Raw genomic sequence first — 20,086 nt, 5'->3', positions numbered from 1 at the left:
TCTATACAACACGCCATTATATCCTATGCTACCCAAGCGATGCTTATATATATTTTTTGCTCTTGTTTCTTTTGCTTTCGTACTTTTTTCCTGCACAAATAATAGAATAAAGAACAAAAGGGTTTCAATTAATTATTAGTAACCACTAAGAAATAAATCAAGTAATATTAACAAACAGCACAGGTGAAAATCTTAAGACAACCTTACCAACAAAAAGTTTCTAATCTTCTTTTTTAATACTCGAATATTCAATATGGGGCAACCTTAGTGACTTTATATCATCCTTATATGGTAGTATGAATTCTTTTGCCAGCTCACTTCTAAAGTTTCTTGATGCAACCCCCATCCATTTTAACACTTGGCTTTTGCATTTCAAGCTCAATTTGAATTTTTTCTATAAAGCAATGACAAAGATTAAAACCGAGTTTAAATAAATCCGAAAGTTATTTAAAATCATTAAATATATTACTAAAGAATTAAAAAAATCTGAAAAATGAAGCCATAGAGTTTCCTTCATTTCTAGTGGCACACGCCTCTAATCATCAAGTAAGATTGAAATTGTTTCACGTACGATGACGCCAATATAACTCCTTAGATCGTTTCTTCCCTTTCCAACTAGAACACCATAAGAATTGTACTCAACTAGAGCTTTATTACTAAATTCTTCTTTTTGCAAGCCTTTTTTTTTCTTCTCCTTGGTCTTCCTTCGAGCTCTAGAAGAGTGAACACATCGTTTTGAGCCATATCTCCTATAATGTTGAAAATGACTAAAATGAATAAGTACATCAATTAAATTAAAAAGCCAATACAATAGTAATGGAATATAATAAAATAAATAAATCACTCACTGGAAACTAGCAATAAGAATGCATTTAGTGATTTTCTAAATCAATATCTATTGGAATAACATCACAATCTTTTCTGTCATAAATTCCTTCGTCATCCTTCTCATCCAACTCATATACTAGAAGTATGTTGGATAATTGTGAAAATACATCAATGTCCTCACATGTTTCCCCATTTGACTTATAAGCTTTTTCAGTCACTGAACAAACTATTGATTTACTCTTATCTACCTGGTCTTTTATGTAAAACACTTGTTTTGTATGACAAGCTAGAATAAAGTAATCAGATTTATAACCAATTCAATTTAAATCAACTACAGTGAAACCCAAATCATCAACACTAACCCCCCTATCATCTACCCAATCACGCTTGAAAAATATTTTTTTAATCATCAGATAATCAAGCTGCTACATCTCATCAATGACTCCATAAAAGTCATGTCTCCATAATGAGGACTTTTATCTTTTGAACTTGAAATTTATAGAGTGTTAGCGATAACTCTAACACCACTATTTTGGGTTACACGATTATTGTCCCGGTCCCTTGTTGCAAAATCAAAGCCATTAATTTGGTAGCCAGGGTCTATCACCACACTTGAGTGCGGTTTGTTTGCCAACGACCACACTATTTCCTCGACTAGCACATTATTTGCTCTATCATGTGCTACTTATAATTTAAATTAAAAAGTATAATAATTACTTACATGAAAAAAAATCTTATTAAAGTTAAAGTTTCTACCTTATTGTATTTAGTTAAGCATTAATTCTAACCTTTTTTTGTAACCAAGCGGAAAATGTACGAGTGTGTTCATTTTGCAACCATAGATGTTTTTTTTTTTTTGCCTTATAGGGGTGTGTTGATGCCAAATAATATATATGCTCCCTACAGTAAGACCACATTAATACTTAAAATTATAATAGTAATATTATAATTCAATCTTAATATGTATTGAAAAAAATTGAAGAATAGCTTACTCAATGTATGTTTGGATTTCAGTGGTGTTCATTAGAACGCACTGGTGTACTTGTGCCAATAAAGTATCATCAACCACCTTAATGTTTGCACCTCCCAAAGGCCCTTTGATTGAAAAATCAATTAGACAACCAATAGGTAGTCCAACAATATCACAATTTGAGAGGTACTCAACACAAAATTCAAGTGCTTCTTCAGCAATATAACTTTCTGCAATACAACTCTCAGGGCGGTAGCGATTACAAACGTAATCCTTAAGAGTTTTCATCTCTCTCTCAAAAGGATACATCCATTGAAGATAAACTGGCCCACATAACCTAACTTGTTCAATTAGATGGATTGTTAAACGGATTGTTATGTCAAAAACGCTAGGTAGAAAGTACTATTGTAATAAGCAAAAAGTGATTACAAGTTCCTTTTACAAGTGGTCAAGAGTATTAGGTTCTACTACCTTACAGAACAATGAATTAAAAAAAGAAGCACATCATGATTATGACATTTCTAACATTTATAAGTAAACAATTTCAAAGGACTAATGGTAGCAATTGTTGCATCAAAATATGACGATCATGGGACTTAAGACCTTAAAGCTGACAATCATCCCTTAAAACAAGTTTTTGGACATTAGAAGAATAACCATTAGGAACTTTTACACTTTCCAAGGTTTCAAAAAATTATTTTTTTCTTCTTTACTCAAAGTGTATGAAGCTAGAGGTAAGACTTTGTTATTTTTGTTTATTTCATCAAGAACTAGTTTCTCCCTTATCTGAAGATGCTCAAGGTATTTTCTAGCATTAATCTCATCATTTGTCTTGCCCAGTTGATGAAGTAGTGTGCCATAGATGTTTTCACACACATTTTTAAAAATGTGCATCACATCTAGTTGATGATGAACTAATAAATGCTTCCAATATTCTAAGTTAAAAAAGATTGATCTCTTTTTGTACAATTTTTCAGTTATATTCTCATCATGTTTCCATTTTTTTCCCTTCTTATTTCCAAACTTAGTGTCAATATCTTTCACCATCGTAAAGATTTCCTCACCAGACAAACTTTTAGGAGGCTCATCCCGCTCTTACTTCCCATTAAAAACCTTTTTGAGTTTTCGAAATGGGTGAGTAAGTGGTTAAAATCGACAATGGCCCATATATGACATTTTTTTACTATGTGGGAGCTAACAGGCACAAGGGTCTATCACACAAATTGGGCAAGCATAATAGCCTTTAGTAGTACACCCGAAGAGGTTTCAATATGCTGGGAAGTTACTGATTGTCCACATCAACACGACCCGTAAATTGAAGGTTTCTTTTCTATATGCATCATAAACATCAACACCTACATCCCATAGAATTTTCAAGTCCTCAATCAAAGGTGCTAGGTATACATTTAGATAATTTCCAAGTTGTTTAGGGCTAGATATCAAAAGAGACAACTTCATAAATTTTCTCTTCATACACAAGCATGGAGGAAGATTATATGTTATTAATGTAACGGGCCAACAACTATAAGTAGTGCTAAGTGTACTATATGGCTTAACACCATTAGTGAAGAGAGCCAAATGAAAATTTCTAGGTTCTTGTGCAAATTCTAGCCACTTGTTGTCAATTAGTTGTCAGATTGGGGAGTTTGCTGCGTGGCAAAGCTTGCCATCTCTAATTCTCTTATTAACATGCCATGTTAGGTTTTGAGTTGTTTGTGGTGATTGAAACAATCTTTTGAACCCAGGAACAGGAGGAAATTCTTTTGAACTAGCTTTTTTCTTTGCCACCCAAACGCTCCACAATTTGGGCATTGAGTAAGATCAGCAAATTCATTCCTATACAGAATGCAATCATTTGGACATGTATGCATTTTTTCATACTCTAAGCCTAGCACTTTCATTGTCTTCTTGGCCTCATACAATGACTTAGGTAGATTATTATTATTTGGCAAATATCATCAAGGACTTCTAACAAAGCAGAAAACCCTTTATCAGACTACCCATTGTTTCCTTTCACATTATAAAGTCTCATTAAACCAAATAGCTTTGAATGTTTTGTACCCGAATACAAAGGTTTTTCCGCATCTTCAAGTATATCCTTAAGAGAATGAGGGCCTTTATCACAATGCTCGTAAGCATTTTCAACCATGTCATTTATATCATTGTAAACATGACATCTAAATCTTTGACTATGTGGATGGTCTTGACACTTTGTAAATGTAGAAATGAGATCAGTTTCACCATGCCAAGTACAAGCTCTATATTTTGCGAGAAAACCTTTTTCAAATAAATGATCATTTACTTGTTGAGGAGTGTGAAACTCCATATTACAAAAAAAAAAGTGCAAGGACATCTAATTGACATTCATTTTTCAGCATTCAAAATGGAAAAATCTAAGAAATCAGCAACTCCAGTCTGATACTCTATGGATAATCGATTACAAGTCATCGAAGTTCTATCAATTTCAAATATTTTTACCTGTTCATATATTATATATTATCAGTTTAATTTAATAAAATTGCATGTTTAATTTCAAATGTTTAAAATTATTATCATTATAGCTTTAATAATAAATTCGTAATTTAGGAAAATTATTTACAGCTCCTATAAATTAATGCATTACCATCAAGTACAATAATTTTTCCTATACACTTATATTAATTTGAAAACATTAATAACAACATATTTTTTATTGTGAATATTTCATGGCATGCTTATCTAATGAAAAACTTATAAATTAACAATAACCCATGTTTTTAATTTGAAAAAATTTCACTTACATGTAATCCTGATCAAATCCTAAATCGCTGGAATGTCCTCTAGTTGATCAACAATTGATGCTCCACCTATAAATTGGAGAGACATTTATAAAAAAACTGATACTCCATATACATTTATGGATGAGTCATAGCTACCATTGATGGTGGCAATTTGATTATACATATACATATATATACATGTATATACATATATATGTATGTGTGTGTGTGTGTGTGTATACCTATTTTCAAGTCCTAATTCTCTCAAAATTTAAATTGGATAATGAATTAACAAGATAAATAAAAGTCTTTAAATATCACTCTTCTAGATTGCATACGGCCAATCCACTTAATTAAAATTTATTAAAAGTTTAAAAAAAAATTGTTGTCTCACCTAGCATCTAGGAATTATTCATCTCTTAAAGAAAGATAATATTGCAATACATATCTTGGAAGCTACAACAAATTAACACCCATTAGATACAATTTCTAAAACTGTAATAGCTTCTAATAAATAATTAATATTTCACAATTGGTATGATAATTATAATGTCAATGCCTTATAAGCTACAACCATCCATGCCAAAAATAAATTATTCTGAAATTCCAAGAACGATAAATTAAAGCAAATAGATAAGAACACAAGCCTGGCACAGCCGAGCAAAAATGGACAATGTTGCAAGCAATGTCACATGCTAAGTTATTGATTATTAAAACTCCATATAATTGGATAAAATGTAGGTCCATTTTTTGCGATGTTTTTATATCATATTTCAATTATTTCCCTTTGTCTTTTAGTGCATTTTGATAAAAAATAATTATTTAATTATTATCAACGTGTATGGAGAGCAATTGTGATGATCTAAATACTTGAAAAAGGGCACACAACATGTCCAGAATTGGCTGCAATTTTTTCATTATTATTGCCTAGTTTATTGTCATTAGTCTGTGGCTTAATCCACTCTTGTCAATTATAAGAGGTCCTACAATAAAAGTTGCAAGAAAACAATCAATGCGTTATTTTTTATTTTGTAGTTGTTGTTAGTTTACGTAGGAAGAGGGCTGATATTATCTGCAACGATTGTTATCATTTTATTGATAGGGTTGTAGGGCGACAACAAAAATCTTTCAATGCAAAATTGATACACATTTTTTACACACTATAACAAGTGTGACAACGTACATCTAATCAAAATTTTATATAAGAATTAAAATTTTATTTTTTAATTAGTAGGAAAATTATATGATCACGCTCTTGGGACAACTACATAAAACTAATAAGCATGAATGTTCTTAAGTTTTTAAAAAATAAAAAAATTACAAAAAAATTAGAAATACTAAATCAATTGTACATATCATATTCCTATGGAGGAGAATAATTGGTTAATTAATTAATTAACACTACATTAATAATTAGTTAATTAATTAATTAACACTACATTATAGTAATCAAGAATAAATCTTACACACACATATACATATATATGTGGGCTAATATTTTTTTTTCAGCCCCACTCTAACATCATCATAGGCAAAAGATTGTTTGTATGAAAATCTATAATTTTTAATTCCCTAGGTGATTGCTACATGTGAGTCTTTATGGTCATCATATAGTCAAAGCACATAAAATGGAAAAAAAAACAAAGATAGTCCAGCTTTTGTTTTAGGTGAGGTCAGCACAATTTAAAAACAATAATAAAAGTTGCAACGAAAGAATAAAAAATTCAACACAAGAAATAGATTATAGAAACAATGATAAAAGTTGCAACGAAAGAATAAAAAATTCAACACAAGAAATAGATTATGGAAGGCAATTAAAGGACAGAGGGGCCATTACCGTGAAGAAGAATAGATAAGCTATCCGTGACAGTGGAGATGACAGTAAAAGAGTCCAGATCTTGGTGAAGGGAGATGATGATAGTGGCTAGTCGAAAATAGTGACAACAGTGATGGGAGAGGCTTTGGGAGTGTCGGCAGTGTGGTGGATCTAGGGATTTTGTAAGTTATGTTTGCTATGTTTTAATTCACAATATTACAAATGAAGGGAAAGAGACGTGAGATGGTATTTATGTCTTTTGTTTTTTAATTGTTAACACAATATATGTGTCTTAGTGGTGAAAAAAATATTGCAACGAAATTTTTATATATAATGGTAGTTATTAGTATTTTCGTTTAATAATTTTGTTGGGTTGTATAAACTATGTACTTATTCAACCTGATTAAGCAAATCCAATCAAATGAGACCCCCAATTGATGACCAAATATGTTATCAATCACAAACTCACACAATTTTTTTTTTAAAGAGAGGAAAATTATTAACCATTCCAAAAAGAGTTGGACTATTGGCACCCCTTCATTGATCTTATAAAACCCCTGTGATATTATAATTACATTTAAGGACAAATGTACATAGAATTAATCCCATTTATATTTTCTTTCTCTCTTCAATTTCATCTTGCTTGACAATATAAATTTTTGTAATCATTAAAATAATCTGAATTTAAGAATCAATCTATAAATTTTTTTAATCATTAAAATAATCTAAATTTAAGAAGCAAATTTTTTAAGCCAAAATAATACTCTTGTAATATATGTAGCAACAAAATTAGGATACAACATTGTGAGAAAATATATTAAATAAAATTTTATCTCACTACAAATAATTTTTTAAGGATTCTCAAACTAATTGTTGCACCCAAAATTTATATGTACGATAAAAATTGTATTGGACCCATAAAATATTCAATATTTTATAAGGTTTTTCTTACTTTTTCTTTTAGATCTTTTTTTAGAATTAAATAATAAGGAAAGTTTAAAGAGAGGAATGCAATTATTAAGATTGAAAGAGTGAGAAAATTATTAGAAATTGTAAGATTTATAAATGAAAATAGTGTTTATTTTTAAAAAAGGGTACTTTTGGCATTAAATAGAATATAATTGAAAAAGGGGTTTCAAAAGAATTTTGGAGGGGTGCTAATAGTCTGATTCTTCCAAAAATTACACTGATATAAAAAATACTATAAAAATTTGAATTTATTCAATTTTACACCCTTGCTTATAATGCATGTCAACCTCCACTAAAGAGGCAACATTGTATTCACAAAATGATAAAATAGAATCAAACACAAATTATAATGGTAATTTTATTAGGTTAATTTTAACTTTTTGGTAAATGATTGATACACATTGTAAAGATTAAGTACAAAATTGAACGAGTATGAATTTTTGTTATATTTTTTATAACAAGGTAATCTTTGGGTGAATAACTGATAATTTTTAAACAGAAAAAAAAATCACAAACTAACATAAAATTTAAAAAAACAAAAATTAAAAATGAAATAATAGAATTGAAAATAAAAACATAATTTTTCTAGTTTACCTTTAGTAGCCTACTTTCTCATGAAAGACATGCTAGAACAATTTCAAAATAAATTATATCTTATTGTAACGACATGTTCAATTAACGGTGCCTTATAGAAGAGATATCATTTTATTTCAGAATGCATCCTTTCACGGTGACATTTCATTTGAAATGGTAATAGTTCAATTTGGACCATTGATTAAAGTCAAATCTTGATCCAGTGGCCATGAAGGAAGGGATATCATAAAAAATGACAATCCAAATGGAAGGGTACAATTATATCTACAAACAAGTCTTGTTTAGTCCATAAAATAATTATCATAACAGTCTTTTCTTAGCCCTCTTTCTTAAAACAAATTTCATCATATAATACTTATTTTATGCATCAAATATCCAATATAATCCTTACTGCAGGAACAATATTTTGACTTTTGGCAGGTTGTGACATTCAAGAGTGTTTAGGTTTGCTTTCATTAATTGTATCCTAGAGGCATATTTTCTTAATCTATGTGCATCGCTTAATTGGGGGAACAAATAACGTATTAAGAAAAGCAACATTTGTAACATGCCTTAAAGTACACATTATTTTTCTACAGTTTATCTATTACTATTATTTTCTTTCTACGTATAGAGTTGTAAACACATTTCTTTATAGAACAAAGTTTCACTATTATTACTGCAATTCTCCATATTGGCCATTCCCTAAAAATATATATCCTAACATAACATAAAAATGATCTTTTAAGTCCATGTTTAGTTGGAAGAAACAAGAGAAGAGAAAAGGAATGAAAAGAAGAGAGGACAAAAGAAAATGAGAGGAAAAAATAATCATTCTAAAATTTCATTGTATAGTTTAACATAAAATTCATATATTTTCTTCTTATTTCTTTCCCATCTCCTCATTTCTTTTCTTCCACTCTCCTTTTATTTATTCAAATCAAGCATGGCTCCCACGATGACCTTTTGGAATCTTCCACTAGTCAGCCATTTCTAGATTTGTTGCAACAAACCCAAATGTTTTCAGCCAAAACCAAACATCTTAATAGCCTTTGAGCTATCTTGGCCCACGTGGCAAGCTCGTGCCATTTCTTTTTAATACACCGATATATTACAATTAAAATCTTACTGATATTTATAAAAGGAAAAAGAAAAAAATTTTCAGGGCTACCCTTGATAAATCTAATATGAGACAAGCTCATGCCATTTTGAGTGATCAAAACAGCACACAATGGTATTTGTCGTTTTAGGTCATATTTGGTTTGAAGAAAAGGGAGGAGAGGAAAAGAGTGGAATGGAGAGGAAGGGAGAAGAAAGGAATGAAGAAGAGTAGTGAAATTAGATTTTGTTGTTTGGTTTGATATAAAATTTGATAAGAAAATGAATTATAATTTTTCCCTTTAGACAAATTTATCCTTTACCTTAAATATTAAACTATATATATTTATATATAATAAAATGGTGGTCCGGTTGCCGGTGGAGGAGGTCTGGCGACTTCCGGTGAAGTCCGACGTTGGTCCGGCGACCATCCGGCGAGGTCCGACAGTGGTCCAGCAACCTTCTGGCGAGGTTTGGCGGAGGTCTAGGACCTTCTGGAGAGGTCCGGCGGTGGTCCGACGACTTTCCGGTGGAGGTCCATTTATAATATTAAATCAATAAAATAAAATTATAAATAATAATTATTAATGGCATTAAATAAGTTAAAAAGTTGAAGGGTAATTTTGGAAACTTTAGTTTCTAATATAAGAAGAATTTAAATTCTTCACTACTTAGTGTAGAATTCAAATTCTACATTATGATGGCTATTAAATTCTAATGGATATTAAATTCTAATGGAAATTAAATTCTTATATATTTTGTCAAACCAAACAATGGAAATAAAAAGAGAATTTAAATTACTTTCCTCTCCTACATTCTCTACTCCCAACCAAACACCACCTTAGGATATTTGTTTTGAGTTGTAACAGGTGCAGCGTACATGTATCACTTAACGTACTAACGACCTAATCAGGCATTTTCTGGATGTCGTACGTCTGAATCAACTCTCCAATCGCCATGTTCGTGTATGGTCGGATAATGAGACATAGAGTCTTTAAACAGATTGCAAGATTTCAACTAACATTATCTTCTGCTTCGGAAACGTTAATTTGAGATCACATCATTCAGTCGCACTTCCTAGTACTCGTACATGCTTTAAGTTTATTGTATAATGTTCAATAGAAATTAGAGTGAAGTTATTCGCACCCCTTCTTTATTCCTTAAAACCCTACTTTATTTAAAATTACATTTAAAGACAAATAATAATTAAACACACTTAAGTTTTATTCAATAAATTACTTGCATTCATTATTAACTCGTTTTTTTTTACCTGTCAATTCGTCCTATCGAACCAAAATAAATTGCATAAATTCATAATAATATATTGTTCTTTTCCTATTTCTAATTAATTAAATATTATTTTACATAAAATTCCTTTCAAATTATAATTTAAAATAAGCAAAGGTCATCTGCACCATTAAGGTTTGAGAAAATAGTCACAAAGATCCTCAAGTTTTCAATAAGGGGCACCAAAACCCTCTTTTGCTATAATACCCTTTGATTCTATAAATCCAAAAAATTGACCACAAAATTTTATAATAAATGGAAATATGGCATTAAAATAAATGTAATAATACATACATTTTAAAATAATTTTGATATTTAAAAATATTTTTATATTTTGCAATCTATTAGACCTAATTTATTATATTAAATTAATTTTAATAATAAATAGAAAAATAATATTTAAATTAATATATTAAAATCAAAATAATTTTGAATATTATAAAAAATAATTGTATTATTATTAATAGGGAGATATTTTATTAATTTTAAAATCTATTTAACCCAAAGATTTATTTAAAATCTCTATAATAAATACAAATATATTGTTAAGATAAACGCAATAATTTAAAATTTAATATTATTTTAAATATTAAAAATAATTTAATATTATTAGTCTACTAGATAGAATATATTATTTATATTTAATTTTGTTAATTAAAAAACTTCAAAGTTAACTTTCTCATTACTGAATTCAAAGGGTATTATTGTTAAAAAATGATTTTGATGTCCCTTTTGAAAACTTGGGGGTCGTTACGACCGTTTTTCCAAATATTTGGGTTGTAGGTGTCATTTTCCCTTTAAAATATGTATAGTTTAAGTCAATAAATGACATTAAAAAATTCATCATCAATAAAACTGTTTAATTTTGTGTGTAGAGTGAAAATAAGATTGTCAAAGAAAAGAAATAACAAAATACTAATTGAGTTTTATTAATTAAAAAAATTAAAAACTAGATGAAGTATTTACAAGAAAAAAGGAAAATTTTTGGAATAGAATAAAAACAAATGATAATCGGGTTAGCTTGCACTCAATCTTGTTTGGTTATACGTGAAGTATTGCATGCATGTCAGGCTAGAGAGAGTGCTTGCTTAATTAATAACCATAACAAGAAAACATGCACAAAGAATTTGGAATATATTAGTTGCATGTTTAACTGTTGAACAATAAAATGATATATTACTGTCCAAAAATAATAAAACAAATAATAATATATTATTCTTCTTAAAAATGTACGTATCCGTCCCTTAGAGTATGGCTTTGAATATAAATTCTAAAAGTCTGAGAAAAAAAAAAAGAAAAAAATCTAGGCAAGAAAGTCACAAAATATAACCATGCGTATCTACAAAGTGGTTGGCAAGAAACTTTTCATCATGTTTATTCATGCAAGTAATGCAGGTGAGAAGTTGAACTAATTAACAGGATTGAATTTTTTTTTTTTTTTTTTTTTTTGCTTCATTCTCTTTGTCATACCAAACCTTAACTGAAAAACACCTTTTCTCCACTTCTCACATATCGATAAAAGGCCATTCACATGAAAACCCATGCAGTCATGCACAAAAGCACGTGCATTAGTTCTTTCAATTGATTGATATAATAACCCTATTGCGCATCCTCATCTCAAACTATGGCTTATAAATCTTTTCCATCTTTTTTCTTAACACTTCTACTTATTACTTTCTCGTTAATGTGCAACAATATTAATGCAGTAGGTGCTAGACTTCTCCTCGAGACAGCGTTGCCAGAGATACCTAAGCCCGAATTGCCTAAGTTTGAATTACCACCATTGTTGAAACCTGAATTGCCTAAAGTTGAATTGCCACCACTATCAAAACCCGAGTTACCCGAGATTCCAAAACCTGAGCTCCCAAAAGCCCCTGAATTGCCTGAAATTCCAGAACCTAAGTTACCAAAGAAACTTGAAGTGCCAGAAATTCCACAACCTGAGCTACCAGAGTTTCCAGAACCTGAGTTACCAGAACTACCTGAATTTCCAGAGATTCCAAAGCCTGAGCTGCCAAATCTTCCTGAACTGCCTTTTTCCCCTCATCTTCCGGAAATTGCTAAGCCAACTCATTCAACTTCTAATCCGTAAATTACCATGCTGCGTCATATTGTTTCATCGTCGTTGGATTTCATGTGTCGTGAACTTTCATAAAGTACGTTTGGCATTATACTGGAAGATTAATTATATACGCATTGTGCTTGTGATATTTTCACTTTAATTTTTCTTTATTTTTTTACTGGCTGATTCACGTGTATTTTACGCAGTGTTCCTTGTCTTCTCTCTTGTATTATATACAATTATATGTGTTTCAATTAATATTTCTTAATAATTCATGATGCTCTATGTTATCTACCTAATTTGGTTAGTTTTACATTTGCTTTTTTACTTTTTCATTTACAGCCTCATCTCAAACTCTCAAGAACTATAGCTTCAATTATATCATACAATTTGCCCTTGGCACAATAATTGACACGATTGATGGATTGATTGTTAAGGATATATTATTTCATCAAATATTAATTTTAAAAGTTATATTTACCGAGCCCTATCAATTGTCATTTCACAACGAATGAGACTGATTAAAAGCAGCGGCACCATAATACTAAAAGAATCCTCAACTCAAAAACTATTCTCAACATATCTGCATATTTAAAATCTTGCTCATCTTTGATGAAACGGAAACGTTATAGGTTGAAAGATAAATGAAATAAATGTTTCTGAATAATGAAGTTTACTAAATAGATTTGAATTAGCAAAACTAGGGTTTTAGACCTCCTTTATATAGTAACCTTAAATATCCCGAATTTATCAAATTTGGAAAATTTAAAATATTATTTATTATAAAATTTTACTAGTTTAAATAAGAAAAACAAAACAAAAAGCACCTAAATCCAAAATCTAGAGAAAAAGATAAAAATCCTAAAAGAAACAGGAAAAACAGGAAAATATCTTAAAACTAAAAAATGACTAGGAAAGAAGTGAAATTTTTAGTTCAACCATTGGGCAGAACAGCACAAATGGTTCTGGGTTTGGTTCTTCTTGTTGCAAGCTTTGAAATTGTATGTTACACTTCTAAAACGGACACCTATACCTCAAGTTATGACCTCCAAAAACTACCCTACTCATTCCATGCAAACAACATACATCAATCTTGATCAATTGCTTCACGATTGAGAGGGACATCGCAAATTGATTTTATGAGAGATATGGAGGTTAATTTTATTGCTAATTCGCTACCTTGAAGTCTTTGAATTCAAGTTCGAGTCCTTGCAATGAGCTGTCAACAAAATTGTTAAAAATATATGAAAGTTCATTTCAAGAAAAACATAAATTAACCAACCACATTTTTAGGGAGTAACTATCAAACCTACATGTGTGGTGGTCTATGCAGAAAGGGTGTCGGATAATGTGAAACATGGCCATATGGATAGTGTGAGGTTTGGTATGGAAGATTCTGTTTTGGTTTCTAATAGATGACAGGCAGCAGTTCATGGATGGTTTAAGCATAATAGATGCGTCTGTGGATATTGAGTTTGGGAAGGTTAGCTACGTCGCTATAGTACATAATCATGGTGGATTCGTTAGGGCGACAGGGGTGATTTTGGTACCAATTCAATGACCTCGATATTGTTGAGGCAGAAGCTCTATGTTTTGGTCTCTGGCTAGCAAACGAGATTAGTTCATCTCTATTAATTATCGAGTCAAATTCATTACTAGTGGTTCGGTTGGTGACAAATAGTAGAGTACCCATACTAAACTATTTTTTATAAGTTTTAAGGAATAATATCTAGTATCTACTTGTGTTGAAGTAGGATTTTACCATATACTTTGAACTTGCAGCTAGACAGTAGATGCTTCAGCAAAAATTACTCTTTAACTGCTGTAATTTTTTTATATAGGTGAAAGATTTTTCACAACATTTAACTTGTTTCCTCTGAATTTTTTTTTAATAGAAATACTGAGAAGTTCATTTTAAAAAAAAAGTAATTAAATCAAATAATTAATAAATATTGGAGTTGGACTCATAACGATAAAGGGAAATGTGGCAGTTTGATGACTTTCCGTGCAGTGTGGGACTCATTTAGAAAGAAGGGCATTTGGGTTCGGCATTGTAGCCGGCACCGTGCCGGGCTCTCAAAAAGAGTGCCCGGCTGCCTTTGGCAGCCAAAGACTTGGTGCAACCGGTTTGTTAACCGGTTGCACCTTTTTAAAAATATATATATATGAAAAATTAAATAGAAAAATAGAAAAATTAAATAAAATGTCAAAAAATAGTATTTTATAATATAATTAATAGCAAAAGATAAAGAAATTGAATGATATAATACAATATAATATAATTAAATAAAATGTGAAAAAATAAATAAATAAAAAATTAAAAAAATAGTATTTCATGTTTAACGTCAGTTGTTGCACATCCGACGTCCTGGTTGTATGTTTGACGTTAGCTATTGCATGTCTTGAATAAGTTATATATTTGGCGTGAAGTGTTGTAAGTTTCATGTTTAACGTCAGTTGTTGCATGTCCGGTGTCGGGATTGCATGTTTGACAGTAGTTATTACATGTGTTGAATAAAACCAAAATAACGAATATTCTCGAATATTCTCGGTCGTTTCATGTTTGACGTCAACGTTGTAAATTTTACGTGATCAGTTATATATTTGGCATGAAGTGTTGCAAGTTTCATGTTTAACGTCAATTGTTGCATGTCCGACGTCGGGATTGCATGTTTGACATTAGTTGTTGCATGTTTTGGATAAAGCCAAAATAAAGAATATTCTCGAATATTCTTGGCCGTTCATGTTTGACGTCAATGTTGCAAATTTTACATGATCAGTTGTATATTTCGCTTGAAGTATTACAAGTTTCATGTTTAACGTCTGTTATTGCATGTCCGACGTCGAGATTGGATGTTTGACGTTAGTTGTTGCATGTTTTGGATAAAGCCAAAATAACGAATATTCTCAGCCGTTTCGTGTTTGACATCAACGTTGTAAATTTTACGTTATAAGTTGTATATTTGGCGTGACGTGTTGCAAGTTTCATGTTTAACGTTAGTTATTACATTTCCGACGTCGCGATTGCATGTTTGACGTTAGTTGTTGCATGTTTTGGATAAAGCCAAAATAAAGAATATTCTCAAATATTCTTGGTTGTTTCATGTTTGAAGTCAACGTTGCAAATTTTACGTGATCAGTTGTATATTTGGTGTAAAGTGTTGTAAGTTTCATGTTTAACATTTGTTGTTACATGTCCGACGTCGGGATTGCATGTTTGACGTTAATTGTTGCATGTTTTGGATAAAGCCAAAATAAAGAATATTTTTGAATATTCTCGGCCATTTCATGTTTGACGTCAACGTTGCAAATTTTACGTAATCAGTTATATATTTGGAATGAAGTGTTGCAAGTTTTATGTTTAATGTCAGTTTTTGCATTTCTGACGTCGCGATTGCATGTTTGACGGTAGTTGTTACATGTTTTGGATAAAGCAAAAATAAAGAATAGTTTTGAATATTCTCGGCCGTTTCATGTTTGACGTCAACGTTGCATACATTATAAGTTGTATATTTGGCGTGAAGTGTTGTAAGTTTCATGTTTAACATCAATTGTTGCATTTCTGACGTTGCGATTGCATGTTTGACGTTAGTTGTTGCATGTTTTGGAAAAAAGCCAAAATAAAGAATATTCTCGAATATTCTCGGTTGTTTCATGTTTGACGTCAACGTTGAAAATTTTACGTGATCAGTTGTATATTTGGCGTGAAGTGTTGCAAATTTCATTTTTAACGTCAGTTATTGCATTTCTGACGTCGCGATTGCATGTTTGACGTTAGTTATTGCATGTTTTGGATAAAGCCAAAATAACTAATATTCTCATATATTCTCGGCCGTTTCATGTTTGACGTCAACGTTGTAAACTTTACGTGATAAGTTGTATATTTCGCGTGAAATATTGTAAGTTTCATGTTTAACGTTTTTTGTTGCATGTCGGCCGCCCTGGTTTCATGTTTAACGTTTATTAAAATACAAGTTGTGCAACCCAATAGGGGGGTGAATTGGTATTTTAAAACTTATCCTAACAAATATCCAATTTAAAGCCTTAGTAAATTTGAAAGCAATCAATTTAATAAAAACACAATAAGGGAAAAGAAAAACAAACACACGAATTTTTTGTGATAAGCGGCTTACCATTTATGAAATCCGGTAAGAATGGATAGGGAATACATTTAAGAGGAAGAAATCTAGAGAGAGAAAATTTCAGTTCAAACCCTAGATTTGATTTCGGATCTAGTGATGTTGAGGTTGAAACTAGATTTGAAAGATAATTTTGGACACAAGAATGGATGGGGAATAAGTTTTACGAATCGATTGGAATCGAAAACGAGTGGAATTGAAGGATTTTGGCGGGAGATAGAGAGAGGAAAAAATCAATTTTTAGAGAGAGAGTGGTTTCTGGATTGCCGAAAGAATAAGGAAGAAGAAGAAATAATTGGTGTATCGCGAAACCGGCTAACCGATTTCCGCTAACCGGTTAGCCGGTTAGCATTCAAAACCACATTGGACGCAACCGGCTAACTGATTTTCGCTAACCAGTTAGCCGGTTAGCGTCCAAAGAGGGAAGCTCGAAACCGACAAACTGATTGTCACTAACCGGTCAGCCGGTTGAGTGTAGTTTGATTCTGGACGCTAATCGACTAACCGGTTAGCGGAAACTAGTTAGCCGGTTGCATCCAGAATCACATTCTGCTCGAAACCGACTTACCGGTTTAATTATCCGATTGTCCGGATAGTTCCCAGAAATTTTGAAAATGGATTCGGCTTTCCGGTTATTATTACCGGTGGACCGGATCTCGTCCAAAGATATTTCGTTATCACGTTAGTCATTTAAAATTAGCACGTTTGGTTGGTTAGGTTTGCAATAAATATGATGCAAACAAAACTCACCTTCCCTCCATTAATAAGGGATTATTCTAAGGCTAAAGTCCAAGACTTCTTCACAAAAAACACACTCACTCTAAATGCTATGTTCTAAAATCTTGTTGAACATCTCTGGAACAGGGTTTTTCCACTTTTCATGAGTTAAGTTTCTCTCCAACAAAGGTATGTGCTGTAATAGAAGTAGTAGATTTGTGAGCTCATAGAAGGTTTCATATTTATTATTATATTAAATTATTAAGATAAAGGTTGTGACTTATGTTATTAACAAAATTTTGGTTGAACATGGGTTAAATATGAGCAGCCCACATAATAATAGCAACCTAGGAATATTCATTGCTCCAAAGGTTGGTCTACAGGCATCAGACGTTCTTGGTAGTCATTTCGACTCAGTAGTGGATGCAAAACAATGGTATAACAATTATGCCCAAATGATTGGTTTTGGTTTTAGGAAAGATGATATGCAGCGCGGAAAAAAGTCTAGAAGAATCACAATTCGGCGTTGGGTTTGTCATTTCAAAGGGCTAAGAGATGAAAGACAATCTCAAAACTGCAGTAGGGTGTGAGAACCACGACCTATAACACGAACCGGGTGTCGGGCCTCATTTTGAGTGAATTACGATGAATCAGTTGGTAAATACATCGTCAAAGAATTCAGGCCTGAGCACAACCATCCTTTGGCTTCTGATAATAAAGTTTATCTCATTCGTTCACATCGAAAAGGTTACTGATGCAGAGCTTGCGCAAGCAAAGGCATTAAGGCATGTTGGTGTGAAGACTTGCCAATTCATAGATTACATGGCTAATCAGGTAGAGGGGCCTCAAAACCTAAGGTTCACACGCAAAGACATGCAAAACACGCTAGATGCTTCCACTCGTGCCGTGGTTGCAGATTTTGACTCAGACACAACTATAACATACTTTGCGGCAAAATCTGAACATGACCCTAGACTCTGCTTTGAGTATACACTAAATGATGAAAATAGACTACGAAATTTGTTTTGGGCTGATTGTGTAGCTCGTTATAACTGTCAGTGTTTTGGTGATGCACCGTATAAGACTAATGCATATCATAAACCCCTCGTTACACTTGTAGGAACAAACTATTACTTCAGAACAACGATTTTTGGTTTTGCTTTACTCGCAGATGAGACAATTGACTCATACACGTGGCTGCTGCAAACTTTCCTCTCCACTATGGGCAACCGAAAGCCCGTGTCTGTAATTACTGATGGTGACAAGGCAATGTCGAAGGCAATAAAGACAATGTTTACCAGGTGCATCCATCGTCTTTGTTGTTGGCATCTCGAGCACAATGCACAAGCTAATTTGAAGAACAAAGACTTTACGATAAAATTTCATGATTTGATGTTGACACCTATGATGGTAACTGAATTTGAAACCCAATGGTCAGCTGTAGTGGCTGAATTCGCACTTAAACATCATGCATGGGTACAGAAAATGTATTCGAAGCGGTGCGACTGGGCGGAAACTTATCTTAGAGGAACATTCTTTGCTGGTATGCGAAGCACTCAATGATATGAAAGTATAAATACATATCTTAGCCGATTTGTCCAACATAAACTAAAATTGTATGAGTTTATGCGACAAATCAATCATGCTCTCTGCAATATTCGTGCCATAGAAACATCCAATGAGTTCAAAACAAAATACAATGCTCCTGTCTTAAGAATGCACTTAAATAGCCTGGAGAAACATGCTGCACAATTGTTCCCATTAAGGGTTTTTTTGAAGGTTAGAGATGAGATGCAGCGAGAAGGCGCGGTTATCGAAGTAAAAACTGTCAAAGCTGTCAATGCTACTTTGTACACAGTCACTGAATTTGGGACACCAGCAATATGGTGGAATGTCATCCACAATCTACAAGAAAACCACATACAATGCTCTTGTCAAATGATGGAGTCTGTTGGGCTTCCTTGTAGGCATATGTTTCATGTCTTGAAAGTGGAACAAATTGAAAAGATTCCTGACAATATGGTTCTTCGTAGATGGACAAAAAAAGTCAAGGAGCACAATACTTGCAGGACTACAAAACCAGAAGTTGACACCAATGTTTTAGAGATGGCTAGATTTAGTGCATTGTCTGCCGCTTACAATAAAATGTGCTACAATGCAGCAAAAAAGGTTAAAGCCTACGAAAATACGTTGGTGGAAATCAATCGGCTAACATTAACTTATGAACAACAATCTGAACGCGACGGTCTCCCAAATAAAAAAGTGTGGATGGGAATAAAAGTTCGTAATCCTGCAGTTGTAAAGACAAAAGGCGCTATGTCTAAAGCGAAATGTGTAGAAGAAAGCGCTAGAAAAAGTGAAAAATGTCGTCGGTTGGGCATACAGCACGAACTTGTCCTATTCAAATGAATGATAGCACCCAACTAAGGTATGTCCCAAGTTCTTTATCATATGTTTAATGTTTACAATAATTAACTTAATTATTGCATTATTGGACATTTCATTGCAAATAACTTTCATGGTATTGATTTTAGTGTCGATGGAAACAGTTTTACCACATTCGATTCATCAAGCACCTAGAATCCTGGAGCCTTTGCTGGTGTCAATCCAACATTGTTAGCTCATGCAAGCAATCAATTTTCTAATGTTTTTTATTGGTGACCTCATTAAACAGTGCCATTATAGTGAGTTAATATGTATAACCATTTGAATTTCACTATCATGTACCAACATGACAACCAGTTCAGTATCAAATGATGAGATATGAACACTATTAACATGCATATGTTCATTATAGTTAAATAATGTCTCGACCGAGAATACATAACCATGTCATAAATTTAAAGATAATTCTCAATCAAAATTCAT

The 20,086-nt window shown here is 32.0% G+C and overlaps 2 protein-coding genes and 1 long non-coding RNA gene across 3 annotated transcripts; 2 read left to right on the top strand and 1 right to left on the bottom strand.

Moving 5' to 3' along the window:
• Window positions 1–675: 675 nt before the first annotated feature.
• LOC112096202 lies at window positions 676–6,570 on the bottom strand. Its single transcript, XR_002904313.1, has 3 exons — window positions 6,395–6,570; window positions 4,579–4,644; window positions 676–749 (listed from the first exon to the last, which is right to left on the bottom strand). It is a non-coding gene; the product is annotated as an uncharacterized LOC112096202 (long non-coding RNA).
• Window positions 6,571–11,631: 5,061 nt separating this feature from the next.
• LOC18034005 (protein PELPK1) lies at window positions 11,632–12,392 on the top strand. Its single transcript, XM_006423704.2, has 2 exons — window positions 11,632–11,695; window positions 12,007–12,392. Exons 1-2 carry the CDS (start codon window positions 11,632–11,634, stop codon window positions 12,390–12,392), a joined length of 450 nt encoding a protein of 149 aa, XP_006423767.2.
• Window positions 12,393–17,863: 5,471 nt separating this feature from the next.
• On the top strand, window positions 17,864–19,627 carry LOC112096350 (protein FAR1-RELATED SEQUENCE 5-like). Its single transcript, XM_024179775.1, has 2 exons — window positions 17,864–18,761; window positions 18,888–19,627. Exons 1-2 carry the CDS (start codon window positions 17,864–17,866, stop codon window positions 19,625–19,627), a joined length of 1,638 nt encoding a protein of 545 aa, XP_024035543.1.
• The last annotated feature ends 459 nt before the right edge of the window (window positions 19,628–20,086 follow it).

The sequence above is a fragment of the Citrus clementina genome, unplaced genomic scaffold, assembly GCF_000493195.1.
Source record: "Citrus clementina cultivar Clemenules unplaced genomic scaffold, Citrus_clementina_v1.0 scaffold_8, whole genome shotgun sequence".
NCBI classification, from domain to species: domain Eukaryota; kingdom Viridiplantae; phylum Streptophyta; class Magnoliopsida; order Sapindales; family Rutaceae; genus Citrus; species Citrus x clementina.
Note: the sequence above shows the minus strand (reverse complement) of the source record. Positions and strands in the feature narration are given on the sequence as shown.